Source organism: Amblyraja radiata, chromosome 27, assembly GCF_010909765.2.
Source record: "Amblyraja radiata isolate CabotCenter1 chromosome 27, sAmbRad1.1.pri, whole genome shotgun sequence".
Taxonomy (NCBI): domain Eukaryota; kingdom Metazoa; phylum Chordata; class Chondrichthyes; order Rajiformes; family Rajidae; genus Amblyraja; species Amblyraja radiata.
Genome location: NC_045982.1, coordinates 12,017,479 through 12,042,664, shown reverse-complemented (window position 1 = coordinate 12,042,664; position 25,186 = coordinate 12,017,479). Strand labels below are relative to the sequence as shown.

Sequence of the window (25,186 nt, the reverse complement as noted above, 5' to 3'; positions counted from 1 at the left end):
ATTCCAGCAATGAAATCCAGACCCTTACAGGCCTCTGGCGTAAAAAACAAAATCGCCTCATCACCCCACTAATTCTTCTACCAATTGTTTTGAATTAAAATGCAATAAACTAACAATAATAAACTAAATATTTCCTGGCTATCAACATCCTAATCTTTCCACTCCTCCGCCAGCTCACATCTTCTGCATAATTCCTGCAGCAGAAATGGATGAGTTTGCTCAAGTGTTTCATTGTAACTTTGTCCAGATAGAATGGACCACAACAATTTCCCCCAATTCCAAAATGCCTGGGGCACTATCCATTCATCCCCAGGGATCCTCGTGGAAGTCAGCACAGTGCATATCTCTCGGATACTCTCGACTTGAAGATCACAACACAGCTGTCTGATAGAACCAGGATCATTCTACATTGTAATGGAGCCATGTCTTACATGCAGAAGAACAAAAAGCAGTGGGAACTACCACAGCTACACTCTGAACAGTACCTGACGGGAAAAAGATAAATGGAAATTGCCAGGGAAAGAACTAAATATTCATTTTCGAGCAGGCTAAATGGTTAAACTTTAGATAGGATAGCAGGCAATTTGACCTACATTGCATTAAATCCAGGCGTTATAAATGAAAATAGCTTTAAATAATTCTGCAACATAGTTTAAAACAGTTAGTATGCTGCTGACAGCGAGGAAGAATATTTAATTATTTCTAAAATCAAAATCAAAGTTAATCTTCATACGAATGAGGTAAGTAGCAAATCACCTGAACTTACAGTAACCTCTGTTGTCCCACTTTTTCATCCACTCCCTACACACTGGGGGCAATTTACAGAGGCTGATTAACCTACAAACCCGCACATCTATGGGTTGTGGGAGGAAACCGGAGCACCTGGAGGAAACCCACGCGATCACATGGAGAACATGCAAACTCTTTACAGACAGCACACAATGTCAGGATCAAACGCGGGTCTCTGGCACTGTGAGGCAGTGGCCCTACTAGTTGTGGCCCAAACCAGCAAGGGTCCTTAAAAGCACAAATATTGTTGATTGTTTGTGTAAGAGAAGTAGGCTTGCCAAACTTGTCTGTGTATTTTCGTTGCTCCTTTTTTTCCCCCTTTCATTTTGTCTCTGGGAATGGAGGATGTGCCCAGCCTGACTTCCTGGGCCTACCTTCTTGCTCTGCATTTCACAACTCCCACAATCTTACAAGAATGATCCCAGGAATTAGTAGATTAACCTACGATGAGCGTTTGTCAGCATTGGGCCTGTACTCGCTGGAGTTCAGAAGAATGAGGAGGGGACCTCATTGGAACATACAGAATAGTGAAAGGCTTGAATAGAGTGGATGTGGAGAGGATGTTGCCACTAGTGGGAGAGTCTAGGACTAGAGGTCATAGCCTCAGAATTAAAGGACGCTCTTTTGGGAAGGAGATGAGGAGAAATTTCTTTAGTCAGATGGTGGTGAATCTGGGGAATTCTTTTCCACAGAAGGCTGTTAATGGATATGTTTAAGTCAGAGAGATAGATTATTGATTAGTACCGGTGTCAGAGGTTATGGGGAGAAGACAGGAGAATGGGCTTAGGAGAAAGAGATAGATCAGCCATGATTGAATGGCAGAGTAGACTTGATGGGCCAAATGGCCTAATGCTACTCCTATCACTTATGACCTTGTGACCTTATGTCTATCTACTCATTCTCAAACTGCTCCCACTCAATTATTGACCAGCTGCCTAGCTTATAGTTTATCCCGATAGTTTTAGCCTGGATGACCCCTCTCCCTACAACCCTACAAGCTTCCTTTATCTCTTTTTTTCAGTTCTGACGAAGACTCTCTGGCCCTGTTTCTCTCCCCGTAGACGTGGCCTGACCTGCTGAGAATTCCCAACTTTTGCTGCTTTTGTTTGTGCTTTAGTTTCACCGGTTTGTGAGCCAGCTATTCCCTCATGTTAATTATTAAAATATAATATTGAGCTGATACTTTCAGGATTTGCTGAGAATTGTTCTGCTGGATGAGGCGTTTCAACATAATAAAACTGAAATGGAATTCTGTGCTTCAGTTATATAAATGTCGAAAGCAGATATCTCGATGTTCGCCCTCTGGTACTGCAGATATTATTGTTATATAGATTTATTTCTGTTCTGTGAGACTGGAAGTCCCATTTACCTCCATGAAAAATCAAAGCGACAGTAAAAATCTCCCTTGTACACTTCACTAACTGATTTATAATCCCAGTCATTCTGTCTGTTTAGTTTATCTTGTTTTATGAGTAGTTCGGAACTATATCCTGTACCGATGACTGATTCATGAGCACATGTTTCTTGGCTCAATACTGTTTCTAATTACGGTTCATTTTGTAGTTGAATTACAATGGCAATTTGTGTAAGGTACATGAATAATTTGAACTGATCTGCTCCATAAATTGGCATATGTGGTTCATCATTTCTGTGCTACCATCTCCCATACATAGATTCAGACAATCCCCAGGGCAAACTCTTCCTTTCCCAAAATGGTGGCATTTCCTTGCCTTTCTCAGTGTTAAGGGGCTGTCCCACTGCACGAGGTAAGTCAAGAGCTCTCGCGAGTTAAAAAAAAAATCACACTCGTGGTAAGTACGTAGAATGTACGTAGCGGGTACGTCGGAGCTCGGGACGTCTCTTTACGGCAGGTACTCGGGAAACGCGGTAAGCTCGTGAAGACTCGTGAAGATTTTTCAACATGTTGAAAAATGTCCACGAGAGCCCCGAGTACCTATGAGTGGCTATTACTGTATTTCTCCGAGTTCGAATCAGGGGAAACTCGGGAGAACTCTTGAATTTCCTCGTACAGTGGGACAGCCAATTAAGTCCTTAGATAAATTCATAAATTCATACGTTCTAAGAGCAGAATTAGACCATTAGGCCCATCAGGTCTACCCAGCCATTCACTCACAGCTAATCAATCTTTCCCTCTCAACCCATTTCTCCTGCCTTCTCCCCAAAACTGCTGGTCCTCCAGTCCAAACACTCACAGATGTCCCCAGAGATGCTGCCTGGCCTGCTGAGTTACTCCAGCATTTTGTGTTTATCCCCAGAAGAGGATCTTGGCAGACAGAGATTCAGCCCAGCTTTACATAGAAACATAGAAACATCGATAAAAGGTGCAGGAGTAGGCCATTCGGCCCTTCGAGCCTGCACCGCCATTCAATATGATCATGGCTGATCATCCAACTCAGTATCCTGTACCTGCCTTCTCTCCATACCCCCTGATCCCTTTAGCCACAAGGGCCACATCTAACTCCCTCTTAAATATAGCCAATGAACTGGCCTCAACTACCTTCTGTGGCAGAGAATTCCAGAGATTCACCACTCTCTGTGTGAAAAATGTTTTTCTCATCTCGGTCCTAAAAGATTTCCCCCTTATCCTTAAACTGTGATCCCTTGTTCTGGACTTCCCCAACATCGGGAATAATCTTCCTGCATCTAGCCTGTCCAACCCCTTAAGAATTTTGTAAGATCCCCCCTCAATCTTCTAAATTCTAGCGAGTACAAGCCGAGTCTATCCAGTCTTTCTTCATATGAAAGTCCTGACATCCCAGGAATGAGTCTGGTGAACCTTCTCTGTACTCCCTCTATGGCAAGAATGTATTTCCTCAGATTAGGAGATCAAAACTGTACGCAATACTCCAGGTGTGGTCTCACCAAGACCCTGTACAATTGCAGTAAAACCTCCCTGCTCCTATATTCAAATCCTTTTGCTATGAATGTTAACATACCATTCTCTTTCTTCACTGCCTGCTGCACCTGCATGCCTACTTTCAATGACTGGTGTACCATGACACACATGTCTCGTTGCATCTCCCCTTTTATGGCGTAGCAACACCACCAGTAACGCATCTCCCATGTATAATGCCAGGACCACCCTTATTACCACGATTCTATCAGTGTTCTTGTTTCCAGGAACACTTCCTAGGCGCCAATCAAAGTATCACTGAGCAGAGTGACCCAGCACCTAAGATGGCACCAAATCCAGGTGACTGCGTGCTGGTCCCAGACATGGATCTGCAATCATTCATATCCGTTTATTCATCTCAACAGGGGGCTGTCAACATAGACCCCCAAGGGCAAGGATCCCAGCACAACCCAGGCTAATCCTATCTTACCTAATATCCAACACTTATTAGACTTATGATGAGAGGAAATGTTTTTCGTCAGAAAACACGTGCAGTGCACCAGTTGGGTTTAATGGCCACGTTCTTGTCCATTGCAATTATAGTTTAGCTAGCTCATGCAGAGCCAGGCAAGCAGAATGTTACATTATTGACTGTGTGCAGCCTCTCAACGATTAACAGGCAGTTGGCACATTTTCTCCTCTTAATCCCAAAGAGCTGAGACCCATTGTGGGACCCCCTGACCCCGTGCCCTGTCGCTGGCCCTAGATGAGAGCAGCTAATTCAGTCCAGACCAGGACTGAAACTGAAACCTTCTGATCCATGCGGCTCAGCTTATCATTCCCTTAATCAGCCAGCCCAACAGTCCTGATGGGGAAAGTTAACTAAGCCATGTCATCCTACTTTAATTTATGGCACAAGGAAAGTGAAAACATAAACTTCTAATTATGTACACACAACGGTAGCAAGAATTTTACTGCACCCTGTGGGCCCTGGGTCTGAAATATTTAACCGATTACTGACCCCTGCACTTCCCAAATCTCTTCACGTAATCTTCAACAACTGCTGCTTATTAACTTGTCCCCAGTGATTTTCAGAACGCCACTGGACATTTCAATTCCGCTTTACTGCAAAGCGATTGGTATTTTTGCTCTCATCTAATATCACATGTAGAGAGCCTTGCAGGTACCAAACCGAAATACCAAACACTGACACAAAATGCTGGAGTATCTCAGCGGGACAGGCAGCATCTCTGGAGAGAAAGAATGGGTGATGTTTCGGGTCGAGACTTTTCTTCAGACCTGAAACGTCACCCATTCTTTCTCTCCAGAGATGCTGCCTGTTCCAGCAGTTTGTATCTATCTTCGCTTTAAACTAGCATTTGCAGTTCCTTCCCACACAGAAATACCAAACTATTATCATAATAAAAATAATCTACTTTTTTTTTTTTTTAACACATTTTTTTTTTTAGTTTAAATTTTTGTATTGGAAGCAGTGTACAAAAGTATAAACCGCAGCATATGACATAATACATTTATTGTAAAGTTTCCATTTTAATTTTAACAAAGATGAAATAGAAAAAGAGGGAAAGAGCAAGAAAGGAAAGAGAAAGTGAATGTGTAAGAAATATTCTACTTCTTTTAAATGTTGTCTTATGTCCTGTGTTTGCACACCATTGCATTTTCTTTTTTCTAATTTCTTGCTGTAAGAATTTAAATGTGGAGATTATGCACAGTGTGAGGTTCCTGTAACACTAACCTGCATCTAACCTGTTTAGTGCATGGTTGCAGTCATTGGTACCTGCCCCAGGCCGACAACACCTGCATGTTTTATTTTCAATGTAAAATAACTCTTTGTGTTGATGAACGATGCTGGCGCTGACTGCATCTGACTGTCCCGCTGGGATAACTGGTCATTGAAGAAATATCACTGACAGGGAGAGAGAGGGAGGGTGAGAAGCCAGCCAAGTCCTGCTCCTTATCACAGATGTGACATGCATGCTGGAGAATACGTTTGTTGACATTGGATAAGATCAGGATCGGGCTTGGCAATGATTTCCAACAAAGCCAATATCCTGCAATAATTCTCGACCAAAACTCGTGAACAAAGGGGGGGAGAGGGGAGATGACAGTAATCGTGGAACTACTCCAGAAAATCTTTGGATTGTGAGAAAAGGAAAGGAGCACTCTGGGAACAAAAGAAGTTTGCAGTTCTCATTTCTGAAAGCTGACCCAGAATTATTAATAATTTTGAATACCACAAGTTAACAATTGGTCTCCAGTCCACTTGGCTGAGAAGGGATTCAGACATATTTTCAATTTGTTCATAGATTTGTAAATTCAAACCATACTGGAAAATGGAATTGAATTTTTTTTAGTTTAGTTTAGTTTAGAGATACAGCGCAGAAACAGGCCCTTCGGCCCACCGAGCCTGCGCCGGCCAGCAATCTCCGCACATTAACACTATCCTACACGAGGGACGGTTTTTACAATTATACCAAGCCAATTAACCTACTAACCTGTACGTCTTTGGATTGTGGGAGGAAACCGAAGATCTCAGAGAAAACCCACGCAGGTCACTGGGAGAACGTGCAAACTCCGTACAGACAGCACTTGTAGTCAGGATCAGTGCTAGGTGTTGTTGCGGCTATTGCTTAGCTGGACCTGTGAATGTTTCAGGGTTTCTTTCAACTGGAACCACCATGTCTCCCCTGTGATGTACTGCACCAGTGTAATATCTAATGTGTGTGAGCCTTAACAATCTAGCAGTGCTTTCCATGTAGAAAGCGGAAAGCCATCTAGTTTGTGTGATTCTTATGTATTTACAGGACGGATTATTTATTCAGGCACAATAATATTTATTTACTTATTTTGGGGCGGCACAGTGGACCAGCTGTAGAGCTGCTGCCTTAAGTGGCCTTTTCACGGGGCGACTTGACGCAAGAGTGAACCAGAGTTTAACATCGTGGGAACCTCGTGCGATAACAGTACGGCATTCGTGGACCACCGTGGACCACCGTAGCGCTAACGGCAGGTAGTCGTGTAACTTGGTCACTCGGGAGAAAATTCAAGCAAATTTGAATTTCTCCAAGAGTGACTTGTACACTTGTGGTTGAGCATTGCAACATTATATGAACGTAGTGGCCAGTGCGATATCCGTAATAACTCTTGCGGGTACCATGGGAACTCCTGCGAACGGTAAACCCGGAAGCTGGACAGAGGGGACAGAAGGTGAGTAAAAATTGTCTTCTGTGGGATTGAATTTAAAAAATAAATAAAAATAAAGATTTGCATCCGCATATGGACATCAACTTATTCATGAGTTATGTTAATGAGATTCAAGAAAATAACTATAATCTTTAAAAGGGACTTTAAAAGGGACTTTACTGAAAGGTTACGTATTTCTATGGTCCGTGAGAAATTTTTCACATGTACTTCTTTGAGAGATACAGGTCTGAGTCCTCACCGACTAGTGATCGATGCCTTTCCAAAGCAGGGTCCGGAACACTACCAATCAATGTTGTACAGAGACCCGTGTAAGGAGTGAACTGCACATGCTGGTTTAAACCGAAGACAGACACAAAAAGCTGGAGTAACTCAGCGAGTCAAGCAGCATCTCTGGAGAAAAATAGCTGATGTTTCGGGACGAGACACATCTTCAGACTCAATTCCGATTAGGCTGTCTGAAGAAGGGTTCCGATTCGAATCGCCACCTATTCTTTTTCTCCAGAGATGCTGCCTGACCCGCTGACTTACTCCAGCTTTTTATGTTTTTCTTCCCAGATCTGACTTACCTGCTGAGTTACACCAACATTTTGTGTCCTTCTGTGCGTATTAACCAGCATTAACCAGCGTCTGCAGTTCCTTTAGACATTACCTAACTTCAGATTTTAGAGATATAGCGCGTGGGAACTCCTGCTAACGGTAAACCCGAAAGCTGGACAGAGGGGACAGAAGGTGAGTAAAAAAGGTGGTCTCAATATCGACAAGGGAACATGTGTCTTTCGAGGACGTCCCACCTAATTGTCATTGTTGGATAATCTTTTTAACAGGAACACTTGCAGAGATGGCTCCCAGAAAATCTCAAAGAAAGGGGGTAAAGCGTGTCAGAGATGTTTTTGCCATGTTGCTCTATTCAGTTTCTATATTGTTTCAGTTTCTATATCTATATTGTTGCTCTATTCAGTTTCCCAGGGGGTCGGGACGGGACTGGAGTTGGGAGGGAAAGGTGGGGGAGTCGAGGGAGAGGAGGGGGAGACAGATGGGGGTGTCTTCATTTACTGGCGGCGGGTGTCTGTCACTGAAACAGGCAGGTGAGATTTCACATCCACCTTGTGTGTGCCTCTCTCTCTCTCTCCCTCCCTCTTACACAGGCTGAGAGACTCTGCCTCTGTGAGTGTACGTCTCTTTCTCCCCCTCTCCCACACACAGTAAGACCGAGGTACTGTGCTCAGTCCATCTGTGTCTCCCACATACACAGTAAAACATGTCTCCAAATGAGCCAATTCAACCAAGGGAGGATATTTATAGTGTGTGAAAAAAAAAGTTACATCATTAGTGTCACGTGTAGTTCACGATGTTCATTCAAGATTTAACGCGAAAGCTCGGGAGACGGACAAGTCACTCGCACAAATAACAGAAATGCCGAGTACCGTGGGAACTCTTTATCTACCCCCCGTTATATCGTGCGAGACTCGTGCTGGACCACGACCACTTCACTCTGGTGACATCTTGCGTCAACTCGCACCGTGAAAAAGCCCCATAATGCCCCTGTCCCACTTAGGAAACCTGAACGGAAACCTCTGGAGACTTTGTGCCCCACCCAAGGTTTCCGTGCAGTTCCTGGAGGTTTTTGTCAGTCTCCCTACCTGCTTCCACTACCTGCAACCTCCGGCAACCACCTGCAACCTCCGGGAACCGCACGGAAACCTTGGGTGGGGCGCAAAGTCTCCAGAGGTTTCCGTTCAGGTTTCCTAAGTGGGACAGGGGCATTACAGCGCCAGAGACCCGGGTTCGATCCACACCTGGGGTCCTGTCCGTACAGAATTTGCATGTTTTCCCTGTGGCCGTGTAGGTATTCTCCAAGACCTCCGGTATCCTCCCACAATCCAAAGACGTGCAGGTTTGTAGGTTAGTTGGCTTCAGTAAAAATTATAAATTGTCCCTAATGTGTAGGATAGTGCTAGTGTATGGGGTGTATAGGATCGCAGGTCGGCGCGGACTCAGTGGGCCGAGGGGCCTGTCTCCACGCTGTATCTCTAAAGTCTAAAGTAAAGTCTAAAATGGTGATCTCAAAGATGCGGATCTCTTCACCAGTTCAGAGCATCTCCATATACAAGTAAGGAGAGCTGCTGGGCCAGATGGTGCTGACTGCGGCCTAGAGCCTGGTCTGCAGTCCCTGTACAGCTCATCCTTACCTAGGCCCGATGTGGAGGGTTGATCTCATGGACCATCGGCCAGGCCAGAGGCCCTACTGCCAAAATTAATTATAGTTTAGTTTAAAGGTACAGGGCAAAAACAGGCCCTTCGGCCCACCAAGTCCGCACCGACCAGCGATCTCTCTACACCAATGGCCCAGACAGAAGACAAATTTAAAGATCCAGCTGTACCTTTTGTCATTTAGAGACATCTAAAAACTATTGAAATTGAAGCAAATAAAATTTTATTTATGTAAAAAAGTAAAAATGTTCAAACATGAATTAAAACACATAAATAATTTTTAATAATTACATCATTACTTACCTCATCCCCCACCCCACCCCACCCCACCCCACCCCACCACCACACACGCACACCCCTCTCTTAGCCTCTAAACCTGCAGGGCTAAAATTCCCTTTGATACCAACTGTGTCTCAGAACCAGTAACTATTGTGTCACGGCATTGGACCCAAGAGGCAATTACCCAGACTGCGCCCTGCTGTCATGGGGAAACAGAAACAGAAAGTAGGTGCAGGTGTAGGCCATTCGACCTTTAAAGCCAGCACCACCATTCAATAGGATCATGGCTGATCATCCAGAATCAGTAACCTTTTCCTGCTTTTCCCCATATCCCTTGATTCCGTTAGTCCTTAGAGCTACATCTAACTCTCTCTTGAATACATCCAGTGAATTGGCTTTCACTGCCTTCTGTGGCAGAGAATTCCACAGATTCATAACTCTCTGGGTGAAAATACCTGGGACTCCAGGGATGGAGCAAACAGAGGGGTTCAGTCTCCTTACCTCTGCCCGGATGTCACAGTGTGGATTCACAGATCAGGGATTGATTTAAAGGCTATGGGGAGAAGGCAGGAGAATGGGGTTGAGAGGGAAAGATAGATCAGCCATGATGGAATGGTGGAGTAGACTTGATGGGCCACATGGCCTAATTCTGCTCCTATAACGTGTGAACTTATGGTCTTAAAGTTCAAATGGCTGAAGCTGACAAAACTAAAAACTAATTAAACACCGTTGGTGACGTGAATAAATTAATTATTCACGTCACCAATGCAAGAAATATGAAAAATGGAGCAGAAAAATATCCACGTTGTGTTAGATTTTATACATTAAAATCAAATGTTGTCCAGCAAATTAATATTGCCGTGAAATGTGTGATGTTTGCCATAGGCTTTTCCCCACTAAGATTTAAACTGCAATGAATGGTGCGGGTTCATTCTTACCTATATATTGTCCTTTGCCTTCTCTGAACGGAGGCCCCACTGGGCCTTTGACCATGGGGTGCACATACTTTGAAGAATAGCCTCCACTGGAAACGTAGTCAATGATGGTCATCAACACGAGAATGAAAATATCCATTTGTAGCATTGTCCTCTCCGGTGTGATCTGTGTGAGAGGTGAAAGAGGAACCGTTAAGAGAAGAAAAAAAACTAGAACAAAAAATGAACACAGCAGATCTTTGTACTTAGGCCATCAGTCTAGGGTTGGAAAGACTCCAATTTTACTTTGCAGCCCAGCTGAAAGCAATTGTATCCAGGTAAAGTCAGCCTGCCTGAAATTTTCAGTGCTTCAGAGCCATTCTTTGTACTTACACCTTAAATGGACACAGACTTGATTTTGTTTAAAAAAAAGAAAAAATAAGAATGGCTGCCCTTTATTCCTTTCTGTGGTAGATGAATTAGCGGGGGGCATTAATGTGAAGAAACACTGGGGGTGTTTGTAGGTGTGGGGATAGCCCCGAAATGCAATCACCCCAATTACCATGGTGTAGTTTTGATTTGCATTTCATGTACCAGTTTGCAACCTCAGCCACAGACTCTGTGACTTTTGGTGAGTTCCTGTACATCAGTGCCAATACCAATAAAGCACACAACTGTAATCAATCTAAGATCTCACTTAAACACATTTTTTTGCCACTTGCAAGTATATCTTTAATTTGCCTTCATCCCAGTTTCTCGCATTTACTTTCCAGCACCTGGCTTGCCCCTCAACATGATTTACTATGAACAATGAAAATCTCAGCATAACAAAATTCAGCATTCAATACGCTTTCCATTTTGCTCTATTTTGCTGTCACTGTTCATAATATTCGGGGAACGTTGCCCAGCTTTAGATGTTCCAAAGTCCAGTTGGAATGCCGAGATCAATTCTGATATAGGTGTTCTGATTTGATTGTTCCAGAGAGACCCTCAACAATCTTGCCATCTAATCGATGGTTCAAACTTCTCTTCCTGAACATCTGCTCCAAAAACATGTGGTAATCATCATGAAATATCCTGAATTTATTTCTCGCAGGTTTTTACTGTAATTTTGACATTTGTGTCATCAGACATAGAAACATAGAAACATAGAAAATAGGTGCAGGAGTAGGCCATTCGGCCCTTCAAGCCTGCACCGCCATTTGATATGATCATGGCTGATCATCCAACTCAGTATCCCATCCCTGCCTTCTCTCCATACCCCCTGATCCCTTTAGCCACAAGGGCCACATCTAACTCCCTCTTAAATATAGCCAATGAACTGGCCTCAACTACCTTCTGTGGCAGAGAATTCCACAGATTCACCACCCTCTGTGTAAAAAATGATTTCCTCATCTCGGTCCTAAAAGTCTTCCCTCTTATCCTTAAACTGTGACCCCTACTTCTGGACTTCCCCAACATCGGGAATAATCTTCCTGCATCTAGCCTGTCCAACCCCTTAAGAATTTTGTAAGTTTCTATAAGATCCCCCCTCAGTCTTCTGAATTCCAACGTGTACAAGCCAAGTCTATCCAGTCTTTCCTCATATGAAAGTCCTGCCATCCCAGGAATCAGTCTGGTGAACCTTCTCTGTACTCCCTCTATGGCAAGAATGTCTTTCCTCAGATTAGGAGACCAAAACTGTACGCAATACTCCAGGTGTGGTCTCACCAAGACCCTGTACAACTGCAGTAGAACCTCCCTGCTCTTATACTCAAATCCTTTTGCTATGAATGCTAACATACCATTTGCTTTCTTCACTGCCTGCTGCACCTGCATTCCTACTTTCAATGACTGGTGTACCATGACACCCAGGTCTCGTTGCATCTCCCCTTTTCCTAATCGGCCACCATTCAGATAATAGTCTACTTTCCTGTTTTTGCCACCAAAGTGGATAACCTCACATTTATCCACATTATACTGCATCTGCCATGCCTTTGCCCACTCACCCAACCTATCCAAGTCACCTTGCAGCCTCCTAGCATCCTCCTCACAGCTAACACTGCCCCCCAGCTTCGTGTCATCAGCAAACCTGGAGATGTTGCATTCAATTCCCTCATCCAGATCATTAATATATATTGTAAATAGCTGGGGTCCCAGCACTGAGCCTTGCGGTACCCCACTAGTCACTGCCTGCCATTCTGAAAAGAACCTGTTTACTCCTACTCTTTGCTTCCTGTCTGCCAGCCAGCCAGTTCTCTATCCACATCAATACTGAACCCCCAATACCATGTGCTTTAAGTTTGTATGCTAATCTCTTATGTGGGACCTTGTCGAAAGCCTTCTGAAAGTCCAGATATAACACATCCACTGGTTCTCCCTTATCCACTCTACTAGTTACATCCTCGAAAAATTATATAAGATTCGTCAGACATGATTTACCTTTCATAAATCCATGCTGACTTTGTCCAATGAACTCACCACTTTCCAAATGTGCTGCTATCCCATCTTTAATAACTGACTCCAGAATTTTCCCCACCAGCGATGTTAGACTGGTGATTGGACATATTGTGGATGTTAGACATATTGGAATGTTAGACATATTGATTAATCAAACAATCACCCGATTACAATTCTGGGAAACCAAGTGGCAGCAGTGTGATAATTAACAATTATCTGTGGCTCTGTGGTGCAACGGTAGAGCTACCACTGCCTCACAGCACCAGAGATCCTGACTATAGCTGCTGTCTGTGCAGAGGGCATACATTCTCCCTATGACCACCTGGGATTTCTCTGGATGTTTGAAGTAAAAGCAAAATATGCCAGAAATACTCAGCAGCTGAGGAGAGAAAACTGAGTTAACATTTCAGGTTGACAAGCTTATATTGATATTTCCAGCCTGTTTTATTTTATATACTGAACTTTTATTCGTTGCTATGCTTATATATATGTTGTGCTGCTGCAAGTAAGAATTTCACTGTCCCATTTCGGGACATAGGACAATAAAACACTCTTAATTCATGACACTTGGGGCTGCACGGTGGCACAGTGGAAGGGCTGTTACTTCACAGCGCCAGAGACCCTAGTTCGATCCTTACTACGGGTGCTGTCCGTACAGAGTTTGTACGTTCTCCCCATGACCTGCAAGGGTTTTCTCCGAGATCTATGGTTTCCTCCCACACACCAAAGACGTACAGGTATGTAGGTTAATTGACTTGATATAAATGTAAATTGTCCCTAGTACGCAACACAGTGTTAATGTGCGTTAGAAAGGCGCCCATTAAATAAAATTTATTATTATTATTAATGTGCGGGGATCGCTGGTCGGCGTGGGCTCGGTGGGCCAAAGGGCCTGTTTCTGAACTGTATCTCTAAACTAAACTAAACTTCACTTGATAATAATAATAATGGATGGGATTTATATAGCGCGTTTCTAATACTCAAGGCGCTTTACATCGCATTATTCATTCACTCCTCAGTCACACTCGGTGGTGGTAAGCTACTTCTGTAGCCACAGCTGCCCTGGGGCAGACTGACGGAAGCGTGGCTGCCAATCTGCGCCTACGGCCCCTCCGACCACCACCAATCACTCACACACATTCACACACATTCACACACTTGATGTTCTGTTTTTATGTATTATAAAGTACAAACACAATCCCTGGTATTTTTAGCCATAATTGAAGTCTACCCGAGTACTGTTTGTGTTAACTTCTGCAATATTTGGACATTCAACTCAAATATATTTTCTTCTAACTTCTGTAATATAATAAAAAAATATTTGAAGCCAAAGCATACAAATTGTGAATTCATCCATTAAACATGTCTCTCAACATGAACAGCTACGTATAATGACTTTTGGGAAAAGTGCAAGATTATTTTCTCCTATTTGCTGATAGTGTTTATGTTATGCCTATGCCATGTACACACCCATGTTGTAAATAGCTGATGGTGACTGATAATGGAAAAAGGTCTTTAATTGCCTACTGTAGAAGCCCAATTAAGTAAAATTCACATCAGTCAGGTTCAAGCCAAGACATTCAAGTCTGTTCCAGAACTTTCCTTTGAAGGCTGAAACTCTGTTTCAGACCAAGAGCTGGATTTCTCTGAAACGACACTGTAGCTGTTATTATGAAATCTGGAAACCACCGTGTAATTTCAAAATTTACACACTAAAGAAAAAATATGGGAGGACAGTCGAAGTTAATGTAGAATTCACAAGAAACACAATCAAGTTAATCGTGTACTTGATAAGATACAGTGCACAAGCAGGCCCTTCAGCCCATCGGGCCTGTGTTGACCATCAAACGGCCATTTGCATTAAGCCTAGGTTAAATCCCATTTTTATCGATTCCCATATTCTCATAACTCTACCACCTTACCAGATTCCACCACTCAGTTACGCTCCATGGGGCAATTTACAGAGGCCAATTAACCGACCAACCCACACAATATTTGGGATGTGGGAGGAAACAGCAGCATCCGGAAAAAACCTCACAGCCACAAACTCGACACAGCCAGCACCCTAGGTCAAGATTGAACCAATATCTCTGGTGCAGTGAAGCCACGACTTCACTGGTTGAATCACTGAGCCATTTAATTTATCTCTGGTGCATTTTGATTAATGCATTCAGATACGTTTTCTTTTGTCGGATAGTTTAACATAGCCATTGATTAGTTTGAAATAAATAGGTTAACAACTAATTTCTTCGTGGCTAATTCCTGGAGATGAAGGATAACTTGCTTCCACTCCAGTTTTGTGGGTTCTGCCGTGGTTACTGAGATCGATGTGCGAACCACAAGCTCTTCCACAGATGAGCTTACATTACGGTTAGGCAAGAGAAAAAAGGAATTTAAATCAAAATCATGCAATATGTTTATGTTTGGTTTAAATTTGGCTTCCATAAGAATTTCTTGCAGATGCTTTTGTACATTCTCTGGTTAGAATATAGCTGTTATTTCTGAAAACTGATTTTGTTCCAAAAGTGAATTGTTCTACCTATTATTTTATGCAGAAAGTGCTCATTTATGAATCCCTTGCTCTGGAGCAGCCCAGCTCTCCTTATCATTGCAAGTTTACCAACAATTAATGTAAATGTAACCCTATGTAACCGTGTGGGCTGATGGGTTTGCAAAACAATAAGGCTAGTAAACAAAGCACCAAAATGCATGTGCTAATCATTTACTTCTCGTTAAACTAGAGTGTGCAATATGCGCTGTGTTTAGATGTAATCCATAATAGTTTCCATTCAATCAGCGATTTAGTTAGTATTTATACAGATGTAAGCCATAATGATCAATGCATGCTAATTCTGTGCTTGGATGACATGGATAGTTGTGAACTACTTTCTGAAGCAAATGACTTCATTTTATTATTAGAATGAAGAAACGGGCAAAGGGAAAAGATTCAAGAGGTGGCTGAAGAATTATAAGAAGCAAACTACAACATGCATCCTGTTGTATTGATCAGTTACGTGCATGAGGTCCTGGCAACATAATAAACCTTCCCAAAGTGTTTCACACGACTACATTTGACACTGGGAGAACACGAGGGGGTATCGGGACATTTAACTGAAATGTTAATCAGACAGATAGATTTCAAGGAACACCTTAAATGAGGAGGGAAATCTTAAAAAGAGGGATGTCTGGAGTGTTAATTTCATAGCAAGATCAGTAAAGTCCGATTACAGATAGTCCGAAGGTCTTCAGTGAGGTAGATAGTAGCTCAGGACCAATCTCTAGATGGGAGGGGGGAGAAGAGGGAGTGACCAGGGGTGAGACTCGTCCTTGATTATACTGGCGGCCTTGCCGAAGCAGCGTGAAGTGTAAATGGAGTCAATGGAAGGGGGGTTGGTTTGTGTTATGGTTTGGGCTGCGTCCATAGTTCTCTGCAATTTCTTGCAGTTTTGGATGGAGATGTTCTAGCACTTTTCAATCTCAAATTGGTTTCCATGTTTCGTTTTCTAAATAGTCCAATGAATTAGGGTAGTTATAAGCTGCAAGATAACTTGGTCAATGGCAGCACTGTGACCATGTTACCAGGCTACTATACAGAGGCTTGGACTTTGGAGTCATGAGCCTATTTACAGCAGAGAAAAACATCTTAGATATTGGGGAGAACATGGTGACAAGGCAAGAAAGTGAAAGTCAAGCTCAGATCACCCATGACCTAACCTGTACACCAGAGCAAATTCAAGAGGCAGTCTGCTCCTCTCCCCCATATTTATGTTCTTATGCTTTTATGATTTTTAATACCACAGTATTGGCTGGGGAATTTAAATTCAAGCAGTCAAAAAAAACTGAATTGCACTAATTTCTAACCATACAAACGTATTTGCTTCATAAATTTTCACTATAAAGTCAGTGACTGTGGAAATATGTGGTTTCAATTTATGAAGCTATCTTTCACTGTATGAACATCACACATTCTCCAGATATTGAATACACTGTACTCAAATACCAATAGTACACTTAACCCAGTTGCTTCATTTAACAAAGCATTTTCTGAAAATCTTTTGTAAATCAAGGAATTTCTTTAAAAGTCTGAAGAAGGGTCTCGACCCGAAACATCACCCATTCCTTCTCTCCAGAGATGCTGCCTGTCCCACTGAGTTACTCCACCTTTTTGTGTCTATCCTTGATTTAAACCAGCATCCGCAGTTCCTTCTTGCACAGATTAAAACAATTAAACTGGCCCATTAGCCACATAACCTTCTACAAGATTCAAAATTCAAGCTAGAATTTAACTGTGGAACAGATTGAAAGCTTCCTGCACCTATACTGGTGGCCTTGACAAAGCAGCATGAAGCTCTCTAAAGGGGCTGTCCCATTGTACGAGGTAATTCAAGAGTTCTCCCGAGTTTCCCCTGATTCGAACTCGGAGAATTACGGTAATAGCCGTTCGTAGGTACTTGGGGCTCTCGTGGACATTTTTCACAGTGCTGAAAAAACTTCACGAGTTACCGCGTTTCCGAGTACCTGCCGTTAGCCGCCATGAGATATCCACGAGCTCTGACGTAGCCGCTACGTACATTCTACGTACTTACCATGAGTTTGATTTTTTTTTAAGCGCTATGAGGCGGCAGTTCTACCGGTTGTGCTAATGTGCCATCATTGGAGATTTTAAAGATGTTAATTTTAAATCTTTTAATATTTTTCTTAATTATTTTTCTTATCTTTAATTTATCCTTATTCAATTCATTTTTTCACTCCACGTTTCTATTTTTCTGCCTGTTTTGATTCTGGTTGTCATCTCTCTGCACACCGTTCCCTGATCCTGATTATCAGCGAGATAGATTTTCTGGTCACCTTGTCATCAGCAGCTCATCCTTCCAGACAAGTACTTTACAAGCTGAAAGCAGTGGGAAAAGGGCACCATGTTGTCAACCTTAAAAGATTCAGGGTAGATTTACCAGGATGTTGCCAGGACTCGAGGGACTGAGCTATAGGGAGAGGTTGAACAGGCCAGGGCTTTATTCCTTGGAGCACAGGAGGATGAGGGGTGATCTTATAGAGGTGTGCCACATCATGAGAGGAATAGATTGGGTAAATGCACAGAGTATGGGAATTGAGAAGCAGAGGACATAGGTTTAAGATGAGGGGGTAAAGATTTAATGGGAACATGAGGGGTAACCTTTTTACACAAAAGGTGGTAGGTGCGTGGAACAAGCTACCAGAGGAGGTAGTTGATGCAGGTACTATTGCAAAGTTGAAGAAACATTTAGACAGGTACATGGAAGGGGGTAGGTTTAGAAGGATATGGGCCAAAAGCAGGCAGGTGGGACTAGTTTAGGTGGGGCATGTTGGTCGGCATGGGCAAGTTGGGCCGAAGGGACTGTTTCCACACTGTATGACTCTATGAAGTGCCAAGTCCCACAAACTCTGGGCCAACATATCTGGTCGGCACTTGAACCCACAAAATGAACCTTTGCATTTGAAGCAGCTGAATCCTAGTTGGCAAACAGAGTGGACCACACTCTACATAATTGGAACAGTTGTAAAAATACATACTTCAAGATGATGTTAAGAAAACAACATTTTCGCGCCATCGCTAAACTAAACATGTCACTGACTGACATTTTGTTTTGCGGTTAAAGTTATGTTGGGCATTTGAAGGAGCTGGGCCAGCACTGGAAGTGCCAACAATTTTGGAAGGGAAATGATCAACCAGGAGAGACATTTCTGCTGCTTCTCATTAAAAATGTTACGAAAATTCCAATCATTTCTTGTTTCATTTGGAATTAATAATTGCCATCTGCTAACACGCAGCTGCCTCAACAGCAAATATTACATTATATTTTGAATATATTATATCCGAGGTTCAATGGGGCCTGTCTTCAGTATATTATTGGTATACTAATAGTAATATTATTGGTTGGAAAGTCCTACAATGTTCATATTCCAGGAAATACACTGTGCTGATAATGTGCCTCTGTTTCTGTGCATTTGATCTCCCTACACAAATCAAGAATCTGATCCATTTAATTTATTTCATCACCACCAGCAACAGTTCCAGGCAAGCTGCCTTGTATATCCATTACATCTTGTTCCTCGAAACCTTTTCAGTAAACACCCATTGGTTTCCAATTAGTGTCTCTGTGTGTGATGGCGCTGCGCTGTTGAGAAAAGGCTCTCTTCCATTCCTTGGAGAGGCTCGTGTTTCACTGACCCTTGGATCTGTGTGGCCTGCAACCTCATCTTCCTGGTTGGGCCACACATGCTGTGCAGCCCTGAGGTGAGGACCAAGCGTGGGATGAGCTTTTCAAGTCCCCAAAGGCACAGGCTTTGGACATTGGCAGATGGCGGTAGTGGCAGTACAGAGGTTTTCTGTTGTCTCGCATTTTCTGGTCCCTGGATCGAAAGCTCCTTCCTACCGAGGTCAGGAAGTTGCTGCTTATGCACCCGCTGCCCCGTGTTAGATGTCCTCTGCCAAGACAGTCAACATACGCCTCTAACAAAGTCCTTTGGTGATGTATGAGTAGCGGTGGAGACAGGAGTAGTGATCTCAGGAAGTCACTAGTCACAAATCCACATACAGCTGTTGGAAGGGATGGGGGAAATGATCGACTTTTAATCATCTTTCAGGATATGAAGATCATTAACGAGGATGCTCACATCCGGAATCTCTAATCGTCCCCTAGAAGGTAATTATAAGCATAGAGTACTTCTTGAATTGTTGCCGCGCTTGTGGTAAAGAACCTCCCACGATTTGACAGTGAGAGATTCTAACACACAGACCTAGCAATGATGAGGGAACAATAACCTGCCTCTCGGTCAAGATGGTGTTTGACTGTCGGAAATGTTACATCTTGAAGATATGAGATTCGTCCTATCAGGCAAATCAGACCAATTCATGAAGATTTGGTCCCCTTTATCGACTTATTACAAGCGTATGGTGCAACGCAACCTTATAAATTAACTGTTTCAGAACCGGGTAAAGATATGAAGTAGATATATCCCTTTCAATCTCTTTTTTTTCTCTTCTCTCTTTTTTCTTCTTTATTCTCCTTTTTTTTTCTTATTTCACCTTTGGTTTCTCTTTCGGGCCATATAGCCCCATGGGCACTTTCTTTTCTATTTCTTCTCGAACTAATAATATCACTACTTTATATAATATTCTCTTTCTTTCTATTTCTTACTTTTCTTACTCTTTCTTTTTTACTATTAAATCAAAAATAAGAAGTTGTACACGAAATGTAATATGTTATTCATGTCTTATATTCTTGTACACTACTTCTAATAAAAAAATATATTTTTTTAAAGGATGGTGTTTGACTTGGGAAGGAACATGCAAGTGTTCCAGTTCACTTGCGGGTTATAGAATGAATACTGAGGACCACTTCCTCCCACCAGTCACCACAACCTTTGGTGAGTCTGTCCTTCTGGCGGTGACGACGAATAAATTTGATGTGTGATGAAGGACAAACGCCAGAGACTTCGATCAAGGAATTGCGGCCATTTCTGTAAAGTTTGATTCTGCGAGTATGACAATATTAGGCTGTTGTTTGACTCGTCTTCCAGTTTAGACACCAGCCCTCAGATATTTGTGAGGAGGACTGCAAAGTTATTGGACTGAAAGAACTTCATCTCATTTGGATTTGGTGCCTCGATCGGCACGATGGCGCCGGGGTATAGTTGCTGCCTTAAAGCGCCAGAGACCCGGGTTCAATTCTGACTACGGGTGCTGTCTGTATGGAGTTTTTATGTTCTCCCTGTGACCGCGTGGGTTTTCTCTAGGTGCTCCGGTTTCCTCCCACACTCCATAGATGTACAGGTTTGTAGGTTAATTGGCTTCAGTTAAAATTGTATATAGTCTGGGGTCGGTCGGCACGGACTCGGTGGGCTGAAGGGCCTGTTTCCAAACTGTATCTCCAAAGTCTAAAGGTCAATGCCAGATGGTTGGTTCAGTTTTATCCTTATCCTTGCTGGTGACCTGAGATACAGAAGTGCATTTGGGTGGCTGTGGTAACGACTGAGCAAGTGCTGCTCCTACAGTAGTTTCAACAATGTCATCCTTTCCGGTACTAAACACCTTGTATTAACGGAGAGCTAAAGATCATGTGCCCTCCACGTGTTTGAGCTCCATGTTCTTTTTTTTAATTTAATTTTATTTTATTAGAAGTAAGTACAATACAGTGGGACCTTTTTACAGGTGCCAAAAATATGTTAACATAATTCATTCTCAGTACAACTTCATTTTTTTTTTTAAAGAAAGAAATAAGAAAGAAAGAGATAGTAAAGAATAGAGGAAAGTATTGTGTGTGTGAATAAAAAGGAGAAAAAAGAGATAGTGAGCAAAAGAAATAAGCAAGAAAAGAAAGGAGGAGGGAGATTATTAAATCGCCGCAAGGAGAGGAGTTTTTATAATATTGATCATCTTTCACCCATTTGAGCTCCATGTTCAAGGTTGAGAAATCAGTTTATCTGTATTGCATACCTGGCAAAATAATAACACCTATAGTTCTCCTCTAGTGGCTGGGCTCTCTCCTGATTCCATGATTTTTGTGGTGCAAGGAACACAATCATTAATTCAAGAGGATGAATCAGATGTTGGTTCAAAAGATTTGATGTAATATTAATCCAATATCAAATCTCCACATGTATAAGATGTGTAGAAAGGAACTGCAGATGCTGGTATATACTGAAGATAGAAACAAAGTGCTGCAGTAACTCAATGACCCAGGAAGATATGGGGAGAAGGCAGGAACGGGGGTACTGATTGGGGATGATCAGCCATGATCACATTGAATGGCGGTGCTGGCTCGAAGGGCCGAATGGCCTACTCCTGCACCTATTGTCTATTGTCTCATCTCTGGAGAAAAAGACCCCTTGTCACAACCTGCAACTTTCTCCATTCCCAGAAGGGTCTCGACTTGAAACGTCACCCATCTTTTTTCTCCAGAGATGCTGCCTGACCCGCTGTGTTACTGCTTCACTTAGTGTCTATCCCCTAACGTATAAAACCTCTTCCATTTAAAAAAAAAGAGACAAAGATACCAATGAAATGACACTTTATTGAATAAAATACTGCTGTGCAGTGGCAGGAAATAATTAAAATGTTAGAAAATACATAAAATACTCATTAGTGGATTCCAGGATTAGTATTGCTTACTCCTGACGGACATAGATTTAGTTGTGTGTTACAGGGCAGCAATTCAATTTCCAATGGGCGGCTGCAAAACCAGCACGGTCTTTTGTAAACCTTTCAACACAAGGTCAATGGTAAACATGTCTCAGTGTGCAGTGAAAGGAAGAGATTATATTCTCTCGTTATTCTCAATTACATGGGAACAATTCAGAACCAGCTGCAATGATGTAACATTCTGTGATTGCATTCCAAACTATTTATTAAGGAGGGTTTTTGGTCGGCTGGGCTGGAAGAGAATTTCCCTTGTCACGCGTCCTCAGGAAGCAAATTGTGGTGTCCACCCAGCTCTGGGAACGTTGTTACTGAATTGGAAATGACAACTCTCGTCTGACCGAGGTTATATAACAGACTGCCCGGTGACGGCTTTCAACACTAAACTCTGATTAAGAGAAATCCTATTGTGATCTAAACTGTGTGAGAACGTACACCTCCAGATTCGGGGTCAGTTTCTTCCCAGCTGTTATCAGGCAACTGATTCATCGTACCACAACTAGAGAGCAGCCCTGAACCACTATCTACCTCATTGGTGACCCTTGGACTATCTTTAATCGGACTTTACTGGATTTATCTTGCACTAAATGTTATTCCCTTATCATGTATCAATACACCGTAAATGGCTCGATTGTAATCATGTATTGTCTTTCCGCTGACTGGTTAGCACACAACAAAAACTTTACCTGTACCTCTGTATACGTGACAATAAACGAAACGGAACTGAACTGAATGTCTTTCTTACAAAGGCAAAAGTCAAGATTTTTTAAATGCTGCTACTCTTAGCAATCTCAGAATTCAATAAAAGCGAAGGTGATAATTTCTGTGCAAAGGGTGGGAGGTAAATATTCAGAGTACATTTATTCTATGTGTAGGAAGGAGCTGCAGATGTTGGTTTAAACCGAAGATAGACACAAAAAGCTGGAGTAACTCAGCGGGACAGGCAGCATCTCTGGAGAGAGATAATGGGGGGTGTTTCGGGTCGAGACCTTCTGAAGAAGGGTCTCGACCCGAAATATCCCCATTCCTTCTCTCTAGAGATGTTGCCTGTCCTGCTGAGGTACTCCAGCTTTTTGTGTCTATCTTACATTTATTCTATGGGCAGAGTTTAGAAATGATCCTATACCAATGTAAAATGGGGTTTGTATTGGTGATACTGTTTCACAGAGAAATTGTTGCTTCTTATGGGAACCTCAGCCTGAGGAAACATTAAAATTAGAGCAAGGGCATTACCTCTGCTCCCCTCTCCCATCAGGCAAGAGGTACAGAAGTTTGAAAACGCATACCTCCAGATTCAGGGACAGTTTCTTCCCAGCTGCTATCAGGCAGCTGAACAGCTCTCATCAGTTAGAATGTGATCCAGACCTCCCATCTACCTCATTGGAGACGTTTGAACTATCTTTAATCAGACTATAGCAGACTTTATCTTGCACTAATTGTTGTGCCCTTTATCCTTTATCTGTACACTGTGGATGGCTTGTTTGTAACCATGTATAATCTTTTTGGTGACTGCATTGCACAATAGGAAACGTTTTTGGCTGTACCTCAGCACATGTGACAATAATAAACTAAACTAAGTTTAGATTAGGAAGAATGTCTTCAGCTCTAGAGGAGCAGAAATCCACAACACTTCCAATACTAACCCAGAAATCTCAGCCTTTGTAAGAGTGAGACGCACAAGCTATGGTATTCATATATATTGGTTCAAGATTTTGTTTATTAAAGTTTTTGTGTTCTTTTTATTAAGAAACTTATAAATGTGTTCATGATTAGAAATGCATGTTTCGCGTGTATTTCCATGCATATTGCAACAAGGAATATTTGAACTAACTGTGTAGTTTGGCTGCTGGTGAATGTATCAGATGGGACCTACAAACATGTAGACACACTATAATAGACACATGTAGTGCCATTCAATATAACCATGCTTCATCTACTTCAGTACCAAGTTCCTCTCTTTTCCCCATAGTCTTTGATCCTCGGACATTACTAATATCTCTACCTCCTTCTTGAATATATTTAATGACTTGGTCAGTATCACTAGGCATGCCATATAGTAGTCACTATACGTTCAGATTTTGATATGAATATTTGAATTTTAGGGTGGCACTGTGGCGCAGTGGTAGAATTGCAGCCATACAGCACTAGAGACCAGGGTTCGATCCTGACTGTGGGCACTGTCTATATGGAGTTTGTACGTTCTCTCTGTGACCACGTGGGTTTACTCCAGGTGTCCCAGTTTCCGCCGACATTCTAAAGACTGCAGGTTTGTAGATTGATTGACTTTGGTAAAATTGCAAAACTGTCTCGAGTGTGAGGGACAGTGTACGGGGCGATCGCTGGTCAGCGCAGACTCGGTGGGCCGAAGGGCCTGTTTGCGCGCTGTATCTCTAAAGTCTAAAGTGGATTGGAGGTGCAGCAGCTGTTACTTTGCACGCATGGTGCTGTCAACCAGGGATTCATTTCTCAGCAAATCATGTGCGTATGGTCTTGGTTAAAAAGAACTAGAAGGATATGTGGCCAATCTGAAGTGGAGCCTCATTCCAAAACATCGCCTGCACAGATGCTGCCTGATCGGCTGAATTCCTCCAGCCCTTCGCTTTCCGCTCAACACTCCAGCGCTTGCAGTTCCTTGTGTCTCCATGGTGACTATCATATTTTGTCTCAGGCTTAAACAATTTCTTGAACCTATAGACTTTTTGACCAAGTTTTCAAAGGACGTGAACAAATGAGGTAAGCGCGGTTAAGGTAAAAAGTAATCAATTTCCATGGAGGCTAAAAGTCCAAGTCGTTTTCCAACATCGATGTGGAAGGAGGTGAAGAGGAGACTTGATAGAAGTATATAAAATTATGAAAGGCACAGATAGGGTTGACAGCACTTTTTCCGAGGATGGAAATATCCAACACTAGAAGGCATAGCTAGCATAAATCACGGGGAGGGGGATGTGTGATGTATTTTACACAGAGAATGGTGGGGCCTGAAACACATTGCCAGGGGTGGTGGTGGAGGCAGATACGATATAATGGCATTTATGACGCTTTTAGATAGGTGCTTGGAACTGCAGGGAACAGAGGGATTTGGATCATGTACAGGCCGAATGAGATCAGTTTAATTTGGCATCTTAGATGGACACAAAATGCAGGAGTAACTCAGCGGGTCAGGCGGCATGTCTAGAGAAAGGGAATAGGTGACGTTTTGGGTCTGAACCCTTCTTCAGACTCAATTTGGCACCATGGTCAGCACGAACATTGTGGCACAAAGGGCCCACTCCTGTCCTGTGGTGTTCTGTGTTCTCT

The 25,186-nt window shown here is 42.6% G+C and overlaps 1 protein-coding gene across 3 annotated transcripts in view; it reads right to left on the bottom strand.

Annotated features, from left to right (window-relative positions):
* Positions 1-25,186, bottom strand: part of col8a2 (collagen type VIII alpha 2 chain) — a 177,573-nt gene that overhangs the window by 50,814 nt on the left and 101,573 nt on the right. For all 3 annotated transcript variants that reach the window (XM_033045146.1, XM_033045147.1, XM_033045145.1), the window contains exon 2: positions 10,297-10,459. In XM_033045146.1, coding sequence (XP_032901037.1) covers positions 10,297-10,441 — 145 coding nt within the window. In that variant the 5' untranslated portion in view covers positions 10,442-10,459. The remainder of the gene's footprint in view (positions 1-10,296; positions 10,460-25,186) is intronic.